General features: G+C 41.2%; 1 protein-coding gene across 1 annotated transcript in view; it reads right to left on the bottom strand.

Annotated features, from left to right (window-relative positions):
• Positions 1-1,946: 1,946 nt before the first annotated feature.
• slit3 (slit homolog 3 (Drosophila)) overlaps positions 1,947-23,478 on the bottom strand; it is a 177,915-nt gene continuing 156,383 nt past the window's right edge. Inside the window, exons 28-36 of the mRNA XM_053505596.1 lie at positions 22,439-22,578; positions 19,549-19,642; positions 19,319-19,456; positions 17,897-18,140; positions 13,933-14,063; positions 6,060-6,214; positions 5,148-5,436; positions 3,842-4,047; positions 1,947-3,503 (exon numbers count right to left, since the gene is read on the bottom strand). Of these exons, the coding sequence (XP_053361571.1) occupies positions 3,262-3,503; positions 3,842-4,047; positions 5,148-5,436; positions 6,060-6,214; positions 13,933-14,063; positions 17,897-18,140; positions 19,319-19,456; positions 19,549-19,642; positions 22,439-22,578 (1,639 nt within the window). The 3' untranslated portion in view covers positions 1,947-3,261. The remainder of the gene's footprint in view (positions 3,504-3,841; positions 4,048-5,147; positions 5,437-6,059; positions 6,215-13,932; positions 14,064-17,896; positions 18,141-19,318; positions 19,457-19,548; positions 19,643-22,438; positions 22,579-23,478) is intronic.

The following is a 23,478-nucleotide window of genomic DNA, read 5'->3' as shown; positions in this document are numbered from 1 at the left end:
ATTAAACAAAAATAAAAAAGTTATTCAGGGAAACAGGGAGAATTCAGTTCAGGGAAACTGTGTCGGTAAAGATGATCTGGAAGACCAAGAAAACGCTGAGAATTGCACGTCAGAAAAACAAATCAAAACACTGATTTGACTGCAAAAACCCTGGAGGAAGATTTAGCAGGCTCAGGACTGGTGGTGCACCGTTCCACAAGACCTTCATGGAAGAGTCAGCAGAAGAAAACCTCACCTGCGTCCCCATCATAAAATCCAAAGTCAGAAATATGCAACAGACACCTGATGCGTTTTGGAAACAAGAGCTGTGGACGGATGAAGTTAAACTAGAACTCTTTGGCCACAATCAGCAAGGGCATGTTTGGAGAAAAAAGTAGCAGCAGTTCATGGAAATACACCTTGCCAACTATTAAGCATGGGGGTGGATCTATCCTGCTTTTGGCGTTGTGTTGCAGCCAGTGGCACAGGAAACATTGCACAGGTGGAGGGAAGAATGGATTCCACTACATTTTACATTTGGCAGACACTCTTATCCAGAGCGACTTTTTTATCTCATTAAGGGCTTCGCTCAAGGGCCCAAAAGTGGCACCAAGTGGCAACTTGGTGGTTGTGGCGTTTGAACCTGGGATCTTTCGAACCGTAGTCCAATGCCTTAACCACTGAGCTACACCTGGCCCACTAGTAAAGACCAGCAAATTCTGGAAGCAAACATTACACCATCTGTAAAAAGCTGAAGCTGAAAAGAAGATGTCTTCTACAACAGAACAATGATCCTAAACATACCTCGAAATCCACTATGGAAAACCTCAAGACACGCAAGCTGAAGGTTTTGGAACGGCCAACACAGTCCCCTGATTTAAACATCATTGAAAATTTGTGAGTAGATCTTAAAAGACGACCAAAGAATATTACAGAACTAGAAGCCTTTTGCAGGGAAAAATGGGAGAAAATCCCAAGTACAAGAACTGATAGACTTTTAGCTGGCTATAAAAAGCATTTGCAAGCTGTGATATCTGCCAGAGGAGGCGTGAATAATTACTGATTATGTAGGGTGTCCAAACCTTTGCACAGTGCCACATAAAAAGTAACTATGCATCAATGTTTGCTGAAAATATTGTGTATTTTTCCATACAGAGACTGTGTTAACACCTTTTCAATTAAAAAATAACCAAAATGTGTTATTTATCAAGGGGTGCCCAAACTTTTGCATAAGACTGTATAATAAAAAACTCTATGTGAGCCAAACCATTTTGAGTTATCAGTGTTTCCGAAATCAACCATTACTTAGCTAAGTAAGCCGGACAAGCTAGCCGGATCAGGTCATCAGTATACAAACTTTGTATTAAATATAAAAGATAATAATAATTTTAAAAAAAGGATCACTTAGCTGTGCTTGCAGCTTCTGTAAATGTCAATCAATTTTACACTTTTATTCATGAGGAAATTCATTACAGGTCCCGGGTTGGCTTAAACACCTCTCATACTGTATATATATAATAAATACTGTACAGTACTTGTGTCATTTTCTTGATTACTTCTTTTATTTTCCCCATATGCATTATTTCTTTTCACGCATTATCACTTCTTATTACCCATTACTACTTTTACTCGAGTCAGTGCGTTTTATACTCTTTCCACCACTAGATGTAATTTACTTCATTTTTCTGTCGATCATTTATTTTAAAATACGATAGATACCAGGGGAAAAGTATTTCATATCCATTTTAAAAAGGCCTTAAAATTCCCAACTTGTTGCATCAATATATTGCATATGTACACCTTACAGCAAAAAATAACCACTGAGCCGGAAAGAACATTTGTTCAGGAGTGTAATGCGCTTATAGGGAAGTGTCTTAACTTGTTTAATGTGCACAACCTTCATTACCAGTCCTCAGAAACCATCAGAAACCACCATTTTTCCAACCTAAATAACCAACAAAACCCAATTAACGGTTTCATTAGACGTTTTAATTCAACATTCATAATACATTATTCATCACTCTCTAGTTCATATTCAACCAGAAATGATCTTTCTATTAGTTACACCACCTTTACCTTTACAGGTGTTAATATGATTCATCATACATCAGATCATTTATGTTGTACCAGGGAAATATGTACCTCATGTTTTATTATAAAGGATATGCTGATTGTATTTCGTTTAACACTGATTGATTTACTTTGGGGAAAATGAAAATTATGTTTTACTATCTCTCCAAATAGACATCTGTAAAAAACAAAATAAAAACAAAAACAAAAAAGCCTTCTTTGTAAAACAATGGCTATATGATACAAAATACAGTAGTAATGGGCATAACATAGTCATGTTTAAGATATTAGTACGGTTATGACAGAATACTGCATCAACATGGAGAGCTTTCCAACAGAGCTCAGATGTGGTTGTGTTTTTGTGAATATTAAGTACAGAAAAAAAAAAGACATGAAGAACAACACAAAATCAGGACCAAGACGCCACCAGTGACTGGAGCTTCACTGCTGGACCACAGCATGAGTTCACATTCAGTCCAACATGCTTCCATGCAGTCATGCGAGGAATATGGGGAGATATGTTTAGCTCTGTGATCCATTCTGCTCGGGATTCTGCTCTTCTTTCTGATGGGTAATAGACGATTGAAATATAAAAACCAAAAACACAAAACAACCAGAAACATCTGCATGTAACATGAACTTTCCAGAGCTCTTGAGATAAGCAGTTCCAATCCTTTAGCTCTGGATTTCTGTAACGAGTCCTTCAGTCTGTCACAATGCAGGCTGGGTACAAGGCACAGTTCCTGTTTTTACCAGCGTATAGCGGTGCTCTTCAGGACGGTGAGAGTTTGAGGTTCCTCGTGCGCATCTTTGCTGGCATTATAAGCTTTTTTAAAAATGATACCTGCTCAGTGTCCTAAAAAATCCCTCTCACACTCACTCGATACACATGCAATACACACTGTATTAATCCTCAGGTTAGGCCGTACATTTATATAGATATACACACACATTCATATATATATATTTATTTATATAAAATTCATATACTTTCAGGAATGTTAATCTGATGTGTGTGTCTATGTGTGGGTGGGTTTTTTTTTTTTTTTCACGGATACAAAATAACTTTTATATCACACATAAAAACAGTCTCTTTAAAAAAATCCCTTAATAAAAATAAGTTCTATTTGTTTTTTGTTTTTTTTTAATGTACAATATATTTTCTTCTTTTCCTCTGGCTCCACGTGAAATGGGGGACGGGGAGGGTGATCATTATGAAGGACATTTCGAGCAGCCACACTCCAAGGTCGTATCTATCTCTTCGGAGAAGGAGGTGCCGTCCGAGCACTTGAAGCTCACTTTCCGTTTGCGGCTCTTGGTCGGGGCGCAGCAGAGTCCCGGGTGACACGAGCGGGGACACTCGACCCGAGGGATCTTACTGGTGGACGTGCACGTCTTCTGACCTATGTGACGCCTGAGCTGCTCACGGATCATCTCGCCCTGACATGCCAGCTCTGGGAGGGGGGCAGAGGAGGCAGGTTAGAACTCCAAAAAAAACATAAAAGGAACATCATGAACATCTGCACTCGAGCAAGACCCTTAACCCTGAACTGTTCCGCATTCACCTTGATCCTTTGCTCTCTTCGCTTCTAGTTGAGGCATGCGAAAAAAAATATTTTCTTTTAAAATGATGATGGATAAGGTGATGATAAAATAACTCATATAGGCTGCTACATCTTCAGCAATACTAATATGATTTGTTAACACTGATCATAAATTATTCTTATCATAATCTACAGTGTTATTAAATTCTCAATTCAAACTATTCTGTGTGTGTGTGTGTGTGTCGTACCGGTGTCACATGTGCTGCCTGTGTATCCTGGTTGGCAGTGGCATGTAGGAGCCCCGCTCTCGTCCACTCTGCATTCCCCATGTACACAGTACTGCCCCCTGCAGGCGGGTGGCTCCTCTCTTCTTTCACAGTACTGACCCACGTAACCCGACGCACACTTACAGCTGTAGGATGAACCCGTAGGCACACACAGGCCATGCACACACCTGCACCCACAGAGAAAAAGAGAGACAAGAGGGTTAAAATAAAGACAATCTGGATCTGTTTTGCATTCTCTCTTACATTACAGTTGCTTTCCTTATTTTTTTAGCAGCATAACGAACTAAAGGTAGAATCTGGTGTGCCTTTAAACACATTTCTACAGCTATGAGTGTCATTTTCTTTTACAGATACCTCCTAAGAAGTATTACGTACAAGTATTATCATGCAATATCATAATCAGGAGGTCAGGGGTGGCTCAGTGGTTAAGGCATTGGACTATGGTTCAAACACCACAAACACCAAGTTGCCACTTAACCCTCAACTACTCAGATGTATAACGAGATAAAAAACGATAAGAGTGTCTGTTAAATGCTGTGATGTAAATGTATCATGCTGGAAACACAAAGGGTGCCAGTCCATCACAGGCCGCCATGCAGACAAACAGTCACACACTCTATCACAACTAGGGAGATTTTGGCTTAGCTTGTCCACCTCCTGGCATGTTTTTAAGGAGGCGGGAGGAATCCGGAAAAAACATGCAATATGCATACAGGCATTACACTTTTAGAGCTCAGGAGAGACTAAGGATCTGGTGAGCGGCAACATCGCATCACTGTAGAGTCCATTTAAATCTTGAGTTAAATAACACTTACGGAGATTGTGTTTTAGATCATTCAGAGTTCATATAAAGGAAAGATCTTCAATCTTGGATTCACAGCTGAACTAAGTGTGCAGAATGGACTATAGTACTTTAGATCAGTTTTACAAATAAGACCAAAACCATTTAAAGCATTGTAGAGCAAAGTGACTTTGAGGGGAATTTAGAACTAAATAGGCAGCCACTAAAACTTCAATCAGACTAAGTTAATGTGCTCAGCTCATTTCCGAGTAAGGTCACGGACTGCTGCCTTCTGAACTAACTAAATCTTCTTGAAAGCGACAGCGGGGCAGCCAGGCAGTGCTGCATTACAATAGACCTATACAGCGGTGGATTACTTCCCCAGAATCAGGTGCTATTAAGATAAGTGACTGGTTACAAGACAGACCTTGTTATGGTATATAAAATAAGATATACTGTATAATGAGAGGGTGTGTTTGTTGCTACCTGCTGGATTGACAGGGATTGGCGTAGCTCTGTTGCTCACACAGCGGGCCGCTGGTGCTGGCAGGACAATCACAGGTCACGCCCGCATCCCCCCTCTGCCTGCATGGCCCCTGTGCACACACACTGCACGAGTGGCAGCCTGGCAGGATGCCCCCCATGCCCGTTAACCCGGCGCTCAACTCCTGCAGCTCCCCGTTGATGCGAACGTTATGGATGCAGCCGTTGAACGACTGGGATGTGCGCTCAGCTTCCATACGCAGGCCGGTGGAGCCGATCACGGGCGGCACGCCTGAAAGAAAAAATTATACAACTTTTCACTTTACGAAGTTTTTAGCAAAATCAAAATGTCCTACTGTAGACTAGACATGCTGGAGAGGTTGGTGCATTCTTAACTGTGACCTATATTGTTCTACTGTACAGTATATTGTTGAACAAGAGCTTAACATAAGAGAGAAATCTTTTGTCAAATTTTTCTTATATATTTTTATTCATCTTTGTCAAGGGTGCCAATAATTCTGAAGCTTACTTCATGTAAGACTAGAACGTTTGGACTGAATATAACGAGTAAATAGCTCCAAAAATCAAACAGGTTCTTTTGATGCTTATACGTTTATCGCGTTTCTATAAAAACGGAGCCATAATACTGTGATTAAAAATATTGATCCCCTGATGTACCTTTCAGGTAGATTCCGTTTTTGTTTTTTAGTTTATATAATATACAGATTTTTTTCTGGCATAAAAATATTATTCTGTAATAAAAAATTTTGCGATGGAAAATCAGTAATGTTTTTGTTCTGACTCAATAAAAAATCATAAAAAAATGAATAACCATTTTTTGTACTAAAAACACAGGGTGCACAGACTTTTGCACATTACTGTATACAGTAGTAGTATATACTATAGTGCTCTCACCTCCGATGTAAAGATGGGTGTTGGGCTCCAGCGATGGCGGCCGAGCCAGTTTGCCCAGACTCTTGGGGGCTCCTTTATCCACCACCAGACTCAAAGTTTGATTCTGGATCAGTAACTCCACCGTGTGAAAGAGTCCGTCGTTCACCGATTCCACACTAACACACACACACACAGACAGATGGACAGTGGAAAAGTTTGTTAATTAGTGCACTGTGCATGGCATCTCTTCTCCAGGGTAATGGAAGGTAAACCGATTTTCAGTATCCACTATTAGAATGAACATACTATGCACGTTAAAGTATTTTCTGGCCAGCGGATTAATCAAATGTAAAGGAAAGGTGACCACACGGCAGGTAATGTAAATGCTGTACAGTACATGAATTTATGTATTTGGCCGTAGACGTGGAGGAAGAAATGTAACGAGATGCCACCAGTACTGCTGTTATACCACTCAAGTATTAGGTAAAGAGCAGTTTTCCTGACCAAATAATTTCGAACTTACACTTCAGCTGCATTATACTGTACAGTAATATGGTATTTAATGTCAACCCGTTGTAAGCGGACACTGTAATGTATAGCGATCACAGCATGAGCAACCCCTAATTGACAGGATGAAATATACGTGCATGCTTTGGCTGAGCAAACGTGATGGATGTGCCAGGTGTGTTCTTTGGTTTGGCACTGAATAAGCGAACACAATAAGCAGATCTGACACTTTCTTTCTCACACAGTCATCCACGAACACACTGAATTCAGCTGAGACAGAGTGGGATTTGAGGTAAGGGCTTGGTGCTTGACTTCGGAGCCTGAGAGAACTCAGGAGCATGATTTCTTTTGTGTGTTTTTTTTTTTTTTAACATTTTGAGAGTGCCGAGAGCTCGCTGCGCCCCTCAAAAACTCAAAGAGCAAAGGCACCAAGCGTGACAACGAACTCTCGCTCAGCTGGATGATTTTTGGCAGAGACCACATGCTGTGCTCGCACACTGAAGCTGCAACAGGCTCGTGAGTGCTCCAGCTTCCCACGCTGTTCAGACCAGGACATGCTGGACCTGGTGACTGCTTGGTAATTGTGTTTTGTCTGAACGTGGTATTGTAGTGGATTGGGTCATGACCCCAGTAACCCTTAATAACCCCTCACCCCCCCTACAAACTGACATCAGAGCTTGAGAAAGCAGGTCAATTTTGGCTACAGAGGCTCGTCTTAAATGAGTTATTCCTGGAAGGAACATAGGCAGCTGCAGACAGCTAGAGACAGTGGTTTGGCAAAGAGTAAGACAGCAAGAGAGAGAGAGAGAAAGAAAGAAAGAGAGAGAGAGAAAAGGAGAGTGAGCGGGAGAGAGATTGTGGCTATAAAAGTGTGGCTTGTTCTCCATCTGTAGCCAAAACACACTCTTCCTCTTTTTGCACTATGTTCCCCTTCTCAGAAAAGAAGGGGTCCAAGAACAGCACACTGGCATACTGCGTCAAAACCATCATTCTCTCCATGGTGTGAATCTGACACTTTCTGCAGCTGGACCACAGGTCAGGTTGCACAACCATCGAATTAGCAGCTCAGAATAATGGGGTGTTGGATACGGAAAAAGGCTTTGAGCCTGAACCATAGGTGGTCCTCTTCTGCCTCCTTGTTACTCTGTGAGTGGTCACAGCTGCCCCGCGTAGGGAAAGAAAGACAGAGCGAAATCAATTAAGTAACTTAAACAAACAATTAAAGTGAGTTTACTTTGCCTTGCAGGGCTTGAATTTGAGTTGAAGTTTTTTTCTACACTGCAAAAAGTACCAAGGCTACATGTGCACATGATTTGATTTCGATCTCGATTCTCACGCTCCATCCTTCCTTCTCCTTCCCCCCCCCGATAGCCAGACGAATTCCTGAATACGATTGGTCAGAAGTGAATTTTCTTTAAGAGCAGCTCAGATAGACCTTCCAGCTGTATTTCAAGTTTCTGATATGTCACACTTTTATAGTAACAACTCATTCACGGAGACTTGTACAATAATAATCTAAGACTAGAAATAAACAGAAAAAAAATCCCTTAAAAATTGTTTATAGTTTTTCTGTAACATGTGGATCTTTTCAGGTTAAAAAAAGAAAAAGATGCAATGATTGTTTATACTGTATATGAAATGATATAACTATTAACGGTAACTGTAAATAGATAAAATGCATGTAATAAATATAAAAAAGTCATTGTGTTAAATTTGTACGTAATGTAATAAAGAACGAATCAATTTACGGATGGTAAACGTATCTCTGCTTAGCATTAAACCACATGACTGATTAATTTTCTAGAACAGCACACCCGGTCATGATTTATTCCTTACATACTGTATTATCATGTCTACCATTATTGTGCTCATGGACCATGCTTAATGCATTTCCAAAGCACTAAAGATATGACACTGTTGGCATTCTTCCAATGAAAAAATAATGAAAATGCCCAGGTCCATTGCATTACAGCATTAATGCATGATTTTTTCCAAGAGTGAGTTTAAGAATTGACCATTTTCTTCTTCTTCAATGCACACAAACATCAGCATACCTCAGGAACTTAACTCAACTCCTGGCCTCCTTTACCGGGTCTTGGCTCGACACAGACACATGTGTGGTTTATATTACAGCCTCATAATTCAATTCCATGTTTGCAAATGTTCTCTTTGTGAGCAACACAAAGGTCCATTTGCAAGACCCCCCAAAAACTTTTTCCCTATGGTCTATTTGAAACTCCACATACCATGTATGCTTTGCTTTATTACAGTTTACGGACAGTGCCTTTGACAACGGCCTTTCATTAACAGTAGCCGCAGGAGTTAGGAGGCTAAGATGGAAGAGGTGGCTTTTTGTATAATAAAATAAAGCCGAGACTAAATACACAAAACCGGACTAATCCTTTCATTTCGGCCATGCTGATGTATATTGGTAAAGCCTGGACAACGCAACATTGTTTAATGCACTAGCGTTAAATTCAGTCTTCCACTAGATGGCACCACACACCAGACCAGAATCATATGATGCCCAAAGGAGTGCCCGCTCCTGCCAATGCGGGCCAGGTTTTTAACCGGATGAAATTTTCCAAAGGTCTTAATATTTGTAAAGGGGGAGAGCTCTGGCTTTGATGTGTGCCCAGCCTGCGTTTAACCTTCAAATGCCCCGTTATTGGGCTTTATAACAACAAACAGAATGCCGTCGAAGATTTGAGTAGCCTTTTGTCCCTCTCTCATGCAAGTCAATTTCCTGTCAGCTGAAAATAAAACACCCTCAACACAACCGCATTATAAACAACACACGCAAAGTTAGACACAATTACCGGAGCCTTCATCTCAGAAAGTTATCTAAATCATTGGACCTGCGGACATATTTACATTTTCCAAATTCAATTATCCGGCGCTGTCATTTGCTAACAGCAGAGTCACACCAGACTGGCTGAAGTCAATGGTACACAGGCAGCATGTGCAGTTATGGATTGCAGCTGTAACCTCAATTAGGCCTCTTTTGGAGCTGAGGAGCTGGGGAGCTAAGCTACGTGCTTGTTTAGTGAACAGAATCTCAAAAGGGTGGGAGGGGGACTGACTGATTTCGACAACCTTCTGAGCCGTGTGAACCTCTGTCAGTACAAGTAGGAGTCTTTTTACCAGAAACAGGAAGTCTAACGTTAACACGGGGTCTTAAAGTTGATGTTCTCATATGTGTTCGAGTGGCACTGGGGTGTTTTCCAATAACCTCTCAATAACACTGAAGTCAACCGGGCTCAGAGGAGCTCAACACTCAGCTCTTAACCCTAACCTGATGTGATTCACCATACTCCAGTTCCAAAACTCTGGTTCCTAGTCCCAGTCCAAGATACACTGCCTTTTCTAGCGAGCCAGCCCTGCTTACCTCAATCCCTGCTTGACTTCTTCTTTAAATAAAGGCTCCTGTTTTCCTAGCACTTCAGTCACACAGGAACCGAGCGCTAATCCCAGACGGAGGAAAGAAAACAGCCAATAAAAACACACCCTGACCCCCCATCACCCCGGCGCGTTAAGCTTCAGATCCATTTGATGCAGAAAACATTAGAGTCGTTCTGTGAAGTTGTGTTAGGAGTGGTGCGCGGGGGGCCAAACACCATAACGCGTGGGACAAGGTAAAAGGAAAGCTGCAATTCCAACTTTCTCCTTTAATTTCCTGTGAAAGCTTCATGAAAAACTGTTGCTCCCTGTTTAACAATGCCCCAGAGTTCTGCTCCTTAAATTAATAGAGAGATTAGCATTGAGTTTGTGATAAGGGCAGAGCATTAGCACGCAGTACAATTTGGGCATTCATGTAAACCTAATGATGCCTCAGTGCTAGTTAAGATCCCTTCTTCAGGCTGCCTCCTCAGTGCAGATAGAACTCTCTTCCATCTTTAATCCCCAATATGCCATCCTTTACCCTCCACTAGCATTCTATCACATTATTTTCTCCAAGGTCTAATCTGTCTTTTCTCACTTCCTCTCTCACTTCTCAACTGGTCATCATTGCCTCCCTCGGCTTCAAAAACATGATTCGGTTCAGATATGGATACAGTGAAGACGTTTGGCCTCTCTTTTGATCCTCGCCGCACAGACGTTTCATGACTCAGTGGGACGCCCAAAGTCAATCACCCTTAGCGAAGCCCCTGGACCAGAGCTCGACAACGCTCATTCTCAGCTAAGGATCTTCACATCTGTGTTTCCCCAATGCCCCAGAGTTCTTGGTTGGGACGAAGTTACAAATTTGAGCAGTTGCTACAAGGACCTCAATATGTTAACCATGACATGGAAAGCTTAGGAACATGCCGGCCTGACTAGTGAGCTTTGTGTCATGGCTCATATCAGCCTAATGAAGGTAGACAGGGGCAATTCTGCCCTGTAGTCATCGAGACCTGCCTCCTCTCCCTTCCCTCTTAGACAGCTCAGCACTATCTCTACATAAGCCCAGGGACAATGGCCTTCGGGCACGCCAAAACCACAGAGCTCTACGTCATCGGGGGAAAAAAACAGCCTAATGAGAGGGTAAGCGTGCAAAATCAGGCGATGACGCATCTCGACTAGAGCCGCAGAAATCACGATCCAGAACACAGCTGCACTCGGGAGAAGTGCACCGAGTTCATCAAGTCTGATGACAAATCTGAAACTTTCAAATTCCGTCTATTCCGTACTAAACTGGTGAATAATCATATACCTTGGAGAGCATGCTAATAAAGTAATTGCACTGCTTCGTGCTAATACTGAGTAATATAGGCTTTTATATCACACACATGCAAGACTCCTGGATGAAGTGTTATTTTTACATGCTGTGACACTCCCGACAGCGATATCGATTGAGCCCCAGGCAGTTAAGAAAGGCCCTTTTTTTTCCTGAGCTAGCGAGAGATATGGTCTGGATCAATACATTTCTATCTGGTGTGCTGGGATAGGGAGGCTGGCTCAGATCAGAAACCAGTCACAACTGCCACCTCCGAGTGTGCACTGATGTGCTGTGTGAAAGGGAAGGGTCTTAAGGCATTCTTGCTGCGTGAACATGCCGGCTTTAAATTTTCTCTTGGCATCCTTCAAATGATGCGTCTAGACTTTAAGAAGAAATGTTGCTGAGATACGGTCAAACAACTTGAGCGTGGCGCCTTGTATATTTATGAAGAAAGCACTTTTGTTTGCCCCGCGGTGCCAGCTCGACTGTACTTTGAGTCAACAGAGACACAATGAAGCATGAAAAAGGAAAAGCCATTGCTTTTTTAAAGTATGAAATAAATTTAAGATGTACTATTAGATGAAAAGATTTAGACACACTTATTCATAGGGAGGGTTTATCATTTTCTATTATTTAAAAAAATTGAGACAATAACATTGTCACTATGTATAAAAACACATATAATATATGTATTATCATGACACCTAGGTGCTGATTCAATTTGTATTTCTATTGTGATTTAGTTATTATCACAATTTTATAATTGATTAATTATTCATTGAATTATATTGAATATATTCAATATTTCTTTTTTTTCTTAATTTTTTTTAAAATTCAATTTTTTAAATTTTTTTTAAATGTAATGATTTCCAATCTGTTTGTGTGTGTAAAAGTTGTCCTACAAGCCGTTATACCCCTTTCTCACCTATGTGGTTTGACTATGTGAGGACCGTCACGCGGAAAGATGGAAACCTAATCACAGCGCCAAACTCGCGGTGAATCATGATGAACTGTACTTACGACCACCGCGCGAAACTGCGTAGGTGAGATAGGAGTATTAGTAGTTAACAGATTATGGGCCAAACTTCGCTAAGTGATGATGGTAGAATTATTAAAAAGGTCTTGACTAAAACAACATGCATGAGAAATCACAAAGGAGTTTTCATTCTCTGCAATGGAAAAGTACTCTAACTAGTTACTTTTATCAGAAAGTAACGCTGTAATGTAACTGATTACTTTTTAATGACAGTAATTTTGATAAGTTTAAATACTTTAAAAAGTAACGTCCCTCAACACTGAACAATTCTAAAAAAAATTATTCACTCCTTCCACACAGGATGCTACAGTACACTGTGTGTGAATAATTTAGAGTGTACCACCTGTAGGATTATAGAGGAATGACAACATTTCACCACCTCAAAAGCAAACATGTCTAAAAAGGATTTAAAAAAATTGTATATTGCACAAAAGGTCCCTTTTAAAATATGAAGGCATAGCAGAGAACTGAACAGAGATACAATCTGTTTTGAACTGTACACCACCCTGTGGTAACTGCCACCAAGTCTACAGTATATTATAATAAGGATCCTCATTAAGAATAAGAAAAGCAAACATAAAGATATACGTATCTATTGGTACTGAACAGAACTATCACTGATAAAGTGCTTAAAAACAGACTAAGTGTCATTAGAATCTTGGTGAAACTAAACAAGGTTTCTAAATTACAGCCAACAACACTGCCAGTTAAAAAAAAGACCCCCATGGGGAGCCGTAAAAAGGCTCTAGTGAGCAGAGCACTTACACTAGATGTGGGGCACACAAACCCAAAACTGGACTTCAGAGTTTTCAGAGAGGCGTCTTCGTTTTCAGAATTTTTATGGCATATTTCTGTACATGATATTACAAATGACACCAGAGTACCACAGACATCTTTAGCCAGATCCAGAAGAATTTGAAGAATAAATTACTTCTTACTTAATATTGATTTTGTACAGTAATATCATAAAGTTTTTACATAACATTGCGTTTCAATTGACATCAATACATGAATACACACACATATATATAAGTGGCAATGCCACATCTGAGTGCAAAACATAATGAACAAATACTACATTTAGGCATTTTATCCAGAGTGACTTAGAGCGACATAAGTGCTTTGAAGTCTCTGTTATTAAATATATCCTTACACTGCTGTATGTTATTGACTAGAAGTACCATTGGTTAAACACTGTTGGGAGCACTACTATAAATACTATAAATATAAATACTATACAGCAGCAAAACGGTAGATAAAACGGTACCAAAAAATTGAATGGCATAATAACAACAAGAATGAGACAGCAAATTGAAAACAACACATAAACCATGGAAGCACAGCAGTGCATTTGGACACACATCAACACGAGCTCGGAGCAGAAGCCAGGGAAGGAAAGCCAGATTAGTGTTTTTCCCTTTTGATAATCATACACCATGTCTTCTCTACTAAGAGCACATGATGTTCAATAAGGGCATTTCCGTTTACTGTTGTGTGTTTTTGATTAATTTTATTTCTTCTTCTGAATTTACTGGGCTTCGGAGTTTTGTGGTTGTGCTTTTGACTTAGTATTTTGGTTTTGGACATCCTGTTGTGTTTCTGCTGTTGTGTATTTGATACATTTTCAGTTTTTTTTCCTAGTGTATCTTTACCTGTACACGGTTGTAGGAGGGTACTTGGCGATGTCATACATCAGTCGGATATGGCCTTGATACAGCTCCACGGCCAGTGGGTCGTGACCGTCCTTATAAAACAGCATGCCGTTGTCCTTATCAGTAGCCACCTATTAGAAGACAGAAATGAGAATGCTAAACTTACACTGACACCCAGCATGGAACAAAGAAACAAACAGCTGGACTCGGCATTTAACACCTGGGGTTTGATTGTTCATATCAACCAGAACACCTACAGTACACCAATACTTGAGTGGGTAGCAGCACTCAAATCACACACGGGGCTAGAGAGACTTATGGTTCATGAAGTGTAACAGCCTGACTCTGTATGAAATAATCCCCAGTGGAGCTCTTATTGCCCAATAGCCTGGAGTCATGCAAGGCAAGTAGCGTAACCACATCGCGAGTGCTAGTGCTGAATTCCAACTAAAAGACATTTCAGAAATAATGTCATCCCCTCGTCTTAGAATCAATACGCACCTATTTGCCGAAATTATATATATTTTAAAAAATCGTAAGTGAAACGTTGAAACGTTTTATCTTAACCAGCAAACCCCCTTTTGAGCAGATGTGCAGATGTTGCTATCTCAAAGTCACCAGCTCACCTCTGCAGGCAGATGAAGAATACGCCGGCTATTTTTATCTCCTCCCACTTTAATTAACATTAGGCTGCCCTGTCGGCAGCGAGGCGAACGGCTCATTTGTAGCGGAGATGCAATCCAGCCGTGACGAGGGGGCTCATGATTGCAGCCGATAACAGAGCCGGCTCAACTCCCATTACCATAATATATGTCCTCTAGGGAGGTATTATTCATGCTGGTGGACAAAAGGTGACATTCTAATAATGTCAGCGGGGCCGGACCGAGAGCCGCAACCTGATAAAAGCCCCGGAACAGATGTTAGAAAGGTGGATCGCTTTCCATGCCTAGGCTAGGTGAGATCAGGACGAGAGACAGGCATGGACAGTTCAGCACAGACTGCAGGGAAGCTGACAGATAGTGACGGCTGCCCATGGCAGTGTGTTGATAGGGGTTGAGGAGGAGAAGGAGGATGTTGTGAGTAGACCTCACGGTTGAATGTTTAACATTGTCTCTCTACAAGATAGTTCAGCTAAGTGTGAATGTGATTGTGGGTGTGAGAAAGGAGGCTGGTGACGGACCGTAAGTGGTGATGTATTCTGTCCAGTGTAGTGGATCCTATTCCAAATACTGGAAAGTTTAAACATTTCCAAGGCTCTGGGGACTTAGCCCAGGGTTAGTCAAGACTTTGCAATTACACAACACAGCCTGTAGGGAGCCACAATAACCAAAACCTTGTCAGCTGTAGTTGTGTTTTTGCTTTCGGACAGCCTGAACCAAGGTCCAGATTTGTAATGTTAATTCGAAGACACACGACATCCGAGGCATCCCACATCAGGATTAGATTAGCAGCTAGTTCAAAGAGTTTATCCATAAACCAATGTAGATTGCTACAGTAACGTCAGATAAAAAAAATGGTCACTGGGATATGATCCATCTGTAAACCGCTATGATTAAGCGAGCATTGTGAGAACGAGCTAAGGTCTCTTTATGACAGCAAATCGTTTATTTGCCGTGTTCTGTGTTGAAATATTAGTTCTTTCCGCTCGTCGCAGTCACAGCAAACAGCCTTCAGAATGAGTGATGTTGCAAGAAACAGTTGAAAATGCACATTGTAGCAAAAGTCGGTTATGAAGAAGAATGGTTTGTATACGTGAACTAACAGGGCTAAGCCTAAAGACATTAATATGATTTTTTTAAACTTTTGGCACATTATTTGCTGCTAACGAATGTGTCCAGGTGGATCGCTTTGGATTTTTATGTGAACAAACACATCGATAATTGTACGAAAAGACGAAATATTATGAAGACACAAGCCTGGAGCTGAATTCTTTCTAGCCCAGGCTGTACATTCAGAGGTCTGCCCTCTGTTTTGGCTGATTTTTTTCCACACCTGTATCACTGATTGAAATGGCGCACAGTTGCAGGTTTAATGCATGAGAACAAGGTGGATTATTTACTCCATTATCGATTTTCTCCCCTCGAGATGCATTTAGAGGAGAAACTAAAAGTAGACGGGAGTCCAAGCGAAGTGCAGACGACACAAAGGGACAGACAACACGGCTGTAATTTTTGGTGTTTTATAGCTTAAAGGAAAGTGTTACAACTTTTCTGTTCCCTCTGTCTGGTATTCAGTGGAATCTGGGCATAGAGCCGGGAGAGTGTAAGAGTCTAGAAACGTAAAAAAAAAAAAAAAAAAAAAGGAGTAGATCTCATGAATGCAGCTGCTATGAGTTTATTCATAAACCAATGTAGATTTCTAATGTCAGAGGAAAAAATTGTCTGTGGGATATGATCCATCCATGAACGGCTATAATTAAGCGAACATGGTGAGAATGAGCTTAGGCTTCTTTAGGACAGCAAATCATTCAGTTAGACACTTCCTGGTCAAAAATGGACAAAAACGCACAATTAAAAGACACCATTTTAAAAGGGTTGAATGATTGCATTAAGCAAAAAAAATAAAAATAAAAATAATTGCTGTATTTTGTCTACTTACATTTTCCCTAGATGGTGTAAAATTTCCTAGGTCTTTCTCTCTCCCTCTATCTGTCTTTCTCTCCCTCCCTTGAGCTCTACCTATGATAATACTTCCTATGGTTCGTCTCCAGATGGATATCTATACAACTCTCTCTTTGTTCTCCACGGAACACATTAATGACTTTTGTTCTTTTGATATAATGGATGTACGTGACACAGGGCCTTTAACCAAGGATTTAAATATCTGTCTTTGCTCTTAATAAAGAGAGAACATCAGACATCACCATCACGCATGCTGTCTGTCTCGGTATGTGTGTGTGTGTGTTTCTCTCCCACTCAGCAAACAGGTTTGACTCGGCTTAAGCGTATTGAGGCACTTTAAGGGATTCAACACTGGAATGACGGGAATCGGGTTAAGAACTATTCAAGACATTATTAAAATCCCAGAGAACAGAAGCTGAACTGTAAGAAATGTGGAAATTGGAGAAGAAAGAAATACTAAAATGCATGGTGAAGATGTATTGTAATTGTAAAAAGCATCATCAGTAGAAATCACGGTTATGTTTAATAGTGAAATTAAGATCATTTCCACACAAATATTAAAGGTTTTGCGGGGTTTTTTAAAAATTTTTTTTGGACAGGCTTCGTACTTTCATTGTTTATCTTTGGATAGAAGTTCACCATAATGCCTAGTTTGTTAGTTTTGTTTTGGCACATTTTCCACTAACGATTTAAAATCAGCAAAAGCAAGTTTTCTCACAGTGTTGATTTTTATCATCATCGTTAATGAAATATAAAAACTGTCCGTCGACAAGCTTTGTCATCTACCATTGATTGCAGAAATAACCCTAACCCATAAAACAAATCACTTCTGCCAAGTATCATTTTGCTCTTAACGTTGATGACAGTATACAATAAAATAATGATTATTGTCATCACTGTGACTAATCCAGTTTCTCACAAATTACCAGAAACCCTGTGGGCAGTGCTAGCACGGCGGTTAAGACTGTTGGACTAGTGCTTGGAAGTTCATGAGTTCACATCCCAGTGTTTCCAGCCACTGCTCCTTGATGAAGGCCTGAAAATGGTTTTGTAAATGTGATAAATGTTGTATAATTCCCTCTGCTGCAAACGTAAAAAAAACCAAACACATCAGAGCGCAACATGAAATCGTTTCGCTCCTTGTTTGCAGTAAAAATTCTAAGGTGCAAGCTGATAAAGTGGAAAGACTGGAAACCAGCTGCTTCTGAATATTCACTGTCCTGCATGTCTAATCTAACACACCTGCTTTATAAAGATTAGATCTACAGGAGCAGGAAATACAAATACAAACAAGCCACCCTGATACCTGTTTATAATAAGCGCCCCGGCGATGTGGGTCGTACCTGCAGGGATATATGCGTGGAAGGACGGATGGTGGACCCTGGTAACTCAATGTACGTGTCTTTCCCGAGGAAATGTGCCGTTAGCATCTTCTGGCACTTGTTCCCGAAGAAGCTGGGCAGACAGCGGCACACGGGTTCGCCCTCGATCAGAAGACACTGAGCTCCGTTCTGACAGTCCGACTGATCGCACGGACTCGTCTTCTGGAGCAGGATCATGGGAGGCGGGTTCTCGCAGAACAGCCCGCTAAACACAGAAGGGGGGAAAAAAAAGAAGAAGACGTTAACGTTTCAATCAAGCTGCTGATTGGATTGGTGAATTGTCTGAGTGGTGGATTATTTAGTTCTTTATTTATTTACATGTTTCCCCTCCATTCTAAACTCTTTCATAGATTACCCAGACGTTTTAGTCACTTAGATGATAATCATGTTATAATGCTGATAGAGTGCCAGGGTGGGCGGTAAGCCGAATTAATGCAGAGCTCAAGCAGCTAACACTTAATTACCAGCGGCTGTAGAAAGAAAAAAAAAAGAGAGAAAGAGAGAGAGCTATTGTTCATCTGGCTGCTGCAGTAACAACTCAGCGAACACCAGAGACTCTGAGACTTTCGGAAACTGATGAGTTGTGCCATCCTGCTGCTCGCTGGCACCGCTAGCACTGTATACACACAAACACCAACACACACACGTGAAAACACACGCTCACTCAGATCCACGAGGCAGTCCCACACTTATAGCGCTATAATTAGCCACATGGAGATTCATCTGCCGTTCGGCTCGGATGAGGCAGCCTAGTGCCATGTAATGAAGCACCATCTGTAGCTCGGGAGCCTGGGGTGCATTTGTGTGTGTGTGTGTGTGTGTGTGTGTGTGTGTGTACGTGCATGCGGGCATATGTACTTAAGCAGACGTGTGTGTATTGTCTGTGCTTTCAAAACTTTTAAACTTTGATAATATTTACTTATCTAAAGACATTAATTTTTTTTGTGTATCTATCTGAACGTGCGTTTTTAAGCACTTGAAAGTGAAAATGCTGTAAATGTCTCTTCCACACATCTTTATAGGGGATACTGAGAGGGAGGAGGCGGGAAAACACCCTGGAGGGGATGCTAGTGCACACAAAGCTTTATGCACACACACACACACACACACACACACACAGATTTACACCTAGGGCCTGTTTAGTGTAGCAAATCCATTACACATGCATGTTTACTGGGAGAGAAATCAAAGAGAAACCCAGATGAACACAGAGAGAACATTTAATACACCGCACAAGCAGTAAACCACCAGGATAAAGTGCTTAGCGGGATTTAATTAATCGATGCATTCATGCACTAAAGTTACGCGATTATGGTTCTGCTCATCCTCATCCTCGATCTGACCAGTTACCAATCCACGTGCACGTTGTGCCATGTGTCTCACCTGAAACCGTCCTTGCAGACACATGTGTACCCGTTGATGGCGTCCACGCACTCGGCCCCGTGCTGACACTTGTTCTCCAGACAGTCGTTATAGTCCTGCTCGCAGTGCTGCCCGACATAGCCCGGCAAACACTCGCACCTGGAACGCATATACATACACGCTGCATGTACTGGACAAGCTAGAGCCCATGTATTGCACATTATGTGATGTCGCGCTTACTGAGTTCGTACCTGTAGCCTTTACTCAGAGGCACACACTTGGAGTCGTGCTGGCAGGGGTCAAAGCCAGGCAGGCAGGGGTCCACCACCTCTTCACACAGGTCTCCTAATGCACATACACACACATACACACATACAGAGGTAAACAGCTGTCACAGCTGTACTGCATAGAGAATACAGTAAGTCAGTGGGGGATGTCTAACAAGTTTTTTTTTTTTACTCAATTTTGATAATTTATTTTTTTGCTTTCTGTGAAGCTGGTATATGTAAATATGTATGATCCTTCACACACACACACACACACACACACACACACACACACACACACACATCCCTCAGTTCTACCACTATCTATCTAAGAGTCTTAATGTTTTACTGTCAAATCAGATGCGGAAACAGATGCAGCCTCCCGGGGATATGGATGATCTCCCCAAGCCCGCTTCCTCGACTCTCCCTTCCGTCTGAATCTGGGGCTTTCGACTGGACGTCAGTGGAGAGGCAGTTAAACACGTGCAGCCCACTGCTTTCCTCTACCCCGCTCAGCATCTGCGCCAGCAGCCTGGCAACCGGCTGCGACTGTGGCTTTTTAATCAAATCTACATGGTGAAACTGAAGGGCGTTTAAGATCCAATAGGATGTGGAGAGATCACTATAGAGCTAAACTAAACAGAAGCAACACAAAAAAACAGAGCCGGAGAAAAAACGGGAACGGAAAGGGAGTCCGCTTGAACGATTTTATCAAGATATGAGGTTGGTACTGCTATGAACATTAAAACACACTTGGAAACCGTAGGCTTGGTTAGGATTTGTCTGAGATTATTCACACTTAAAGGATTGTGTTACGATAAATGATTACGAAACACCCACATACAGTAAATGTGCTGGATCTTATAAGAATAAAAAGCATTTTGAAGGCTTTTCCAATATGAGTAGTAGCACTGTGATTAAAGAGATCTCTGGTGATTTCCATTTCTGGCAGATTTACAAGTATTTACAGATTAAGCTCTAAACTTTATTCTTTCAGATACACAACTGCCTACGCAATCAGCGTTGCTGGTATTAAACATAATCACTCTCTCTCTCTGCCTGATGTTTTACAAAACCTTCAGGAAAAGCCTAAATATCCCAATTGACTTTTTTTTATTGTGTTGCTCCAGTGTTGGGAAATTGCCTAACAGTACATAATAACAGCTTTGGTATGCCTTCCCGTCATGTCTGTTTCATCCCAAAGCCTTCATTGTTAGACTGTAACGTCATCCGAGTTACACAGTTGAATATTTTACGTTTTTATGAATGGGACTCAAGACATGCACTTTGACTTGTATTATAAGCGAGTTTTGAATAGACAGCTTTTCAGGTCAGATGGCGCGGTGGCTTAGTGGTTAGCGCTTTAGCCTTTCACGTTCAGGGTTGGGGGTTTGGATCTCGCCTGCAAATGTACAGTAGTATGCATTTTTCCCTGTTCTTTGTGGGTTTCCTCCAACGATCTAAAGACATATGATAGAGGCCGATTGGTGTTTGCGAATTTTCTGTAGTGTACAATTTGTATGTGTGAGTGTGCTTAAGCTGGCTTCTGAACAAGGTTTTCAGAAATCATGCTGCAGTTGAAGTTATACATGCTTATTGCCTGTACAGTACATTATCTCGACCCTTGATCATCCATATTGTGTGCATATTAAATATGGAGCAATACTCTAAAGAAGGTAAAAGTCTCCTGAAGAGAATCATTACTGGTGACGAGACGTGGATTAGGGAGTACGGGACGGAAACATAATCAATCGCCAACCAAGAAAAAGTTCAAAAGTTAACCATCTTAAAATTGGAAAATTGGTGCTTACTGTTTTCTGGGATTCTCAAGAGGCCGGTGTTGGAATATTATCAGGAAAAAGATTCAACCATCGACAGTGCTCGTTACAGAGAGACGATTATTAAAGAGCTGAAGTCTAAACTTCGGATTAAACACAAAGGATTGCGATCTTGCAGGACAATGCACGCCTGCACGCTTCTCCCCACACTCGTCACTCTGCAAAAGCTTCGTTTTTGAGGTGTTAAAGCGTCCTCCTTATAGGCCTGATCTTGCTTTGACCTCTGCCCTCTTGCTTTGGTCCCCTGAAAGCAGCATTTCCAGGACGAAGACCTTGCGGGTCAGCCTAAAACTTTTTTCGGGAGACGAAAGCTTGTTGACAGATGGACAAAGTCTTTTGAGACAAAAATAATGGATTTGTCTTTTCTAAATATAAATTTAAATCTAGATCTATAGTACAGTATATATACATAAACTGTATATATACAGTACTATGGTGTGTGTGAGTGCACTCTATATCGGAGTGTGGCTGAGGAAGAGGAACACTGTTTGTAGGATTTCTAATTGTGGACTCGCTTTGGGGCTTCCCTTCTCGTTAAACACGTGGCTTTATGCAGCAGCTGTGCGTAGGGCAAGGCTTCAGTTTTGGCTTCTAGTCCAAAGCTGGTACCACCGCAGCAGGCACATCCACACACGCACACATACACACACACGTGGATGCTCTCTCCCAGACAAGGATACAATTAGACTTCCTGTGAGTAATAACAGGGCTTGCTGAAAACAGCTGCACGTCTCCTCTCACTAGTCTCAGTCCTGCAGTACGCCAGCAACAGCCTTTACTCCAACATCGCTGAGTCAGGACGACTGACACACTCGGATTTTGTGTTATTTTAAAGCTTCAAACCTTAATTGCATAAGATGCCCATGAATAAACCAGCATCAGCTTATAGCCTCGAAATAAAAATGGTTATGAAAGTAATAATGCTGAGAGGAAATACACTCCTTGAACAATATAATCGCAGTAAATGGGACCTGCGATCAAAGTTGCACCTGGTCTCTTATTGCTAAACCCTTTGTGTGTGTGTGTGTGTGCAGTACCTCTGTAGTTGGGAGGGCAGACACAGGTGTAGTTGTTGATGCCGTCCACGCAGGTGGAGTTATTCTCGCAGTCGTTGTCTTCACAGTCATCAGGGTTCACCTCACACCGCTCGCCCTCGAATCCAGGCAGACATACACAACTGGGGACCGAATCAGACATAGGGTGAGATTAGAGTATGTTTAGTGGTATTGTGTTAAAAAACCCCACAAGTTTAAAACTTATTAGCATCAAGCATTAGTTTACATAAAGGTCTATTGATGTGTCCTCGAAGGGTTACGTCCAGACGTAAAACATACCAAAATGTAGCCCTTTCTTTTTTTATATCAGAGAAATAATCTCCATTGGAGTGTTACTGGCGAATACTCTGCACACCATTATCATGATTGTTATTATTACTCCGGGAAGTGTTTCTCTACATGGTCATCAGGGACAGACACAACAATTCTCAGCATTTCTGTTCAAGCACTTTTACACAAAAACGTCTAATCCCAGAAGGAATCTCAGACTTACTAATCATCTTACCTAATTAACATTCCATTTGGAAATCATTACATACATTCTGACCTACAGAATTACTGTTTCGGTTAAAACCCATTGGTCACACAGACTAGACCTAAAGTCGTCTGTAGAAGTTCTTTAAAACTCAAGCCTCCTTAAGAGGTCAACAGGTCATCGCCCTGAAAATAGGAAACGACTAATTACTCTGTTCAGACGTCCTAAAGCTGGCTTTAGTATGAGGATTGAAATTAAGCCCCTTCTGGGGTATTAACATTATTAGAGTTTTAATGGTTCCAGAAGACTTCCTTAATGAATATGTAGTTTAGATCTACAGCAGAAAATATCTAATGTTTGGACACAACTTCTAATTCCATGGTCTTTCCTGATTTTTATTTCTACATCGTAAAACAATGATGAAGTCATCCAAACTACAGCATGCAATAATAATAACTATATTTGAACAGTTGATATTGAGATGTGTCTGCTACTTATTCTGACTTCTGAGGCTGGTAACTCTAAATGAACTTGTCCTCTGTAGCAG

Source organism: Clarias gariepinus, chromosome 10, assembly GCF_024256425.1.
Source record: "Clarias gariepinus isolate MV-2021 ecotype Netherlands chromosome 10, CGAR_prim_01v2, whole genome shotgun sequence".
NCBI lineage: Eukaryota > Metazoa > Chordata > Actinopteri > Siluriformes > Clariidae > Clarias > Clarias gariepinus.
The sequence above is the reverse complement of the archived record's forward strand: the minus strand, read 5'-3'. Positions and strand labels throughout refer to the sequence as shown.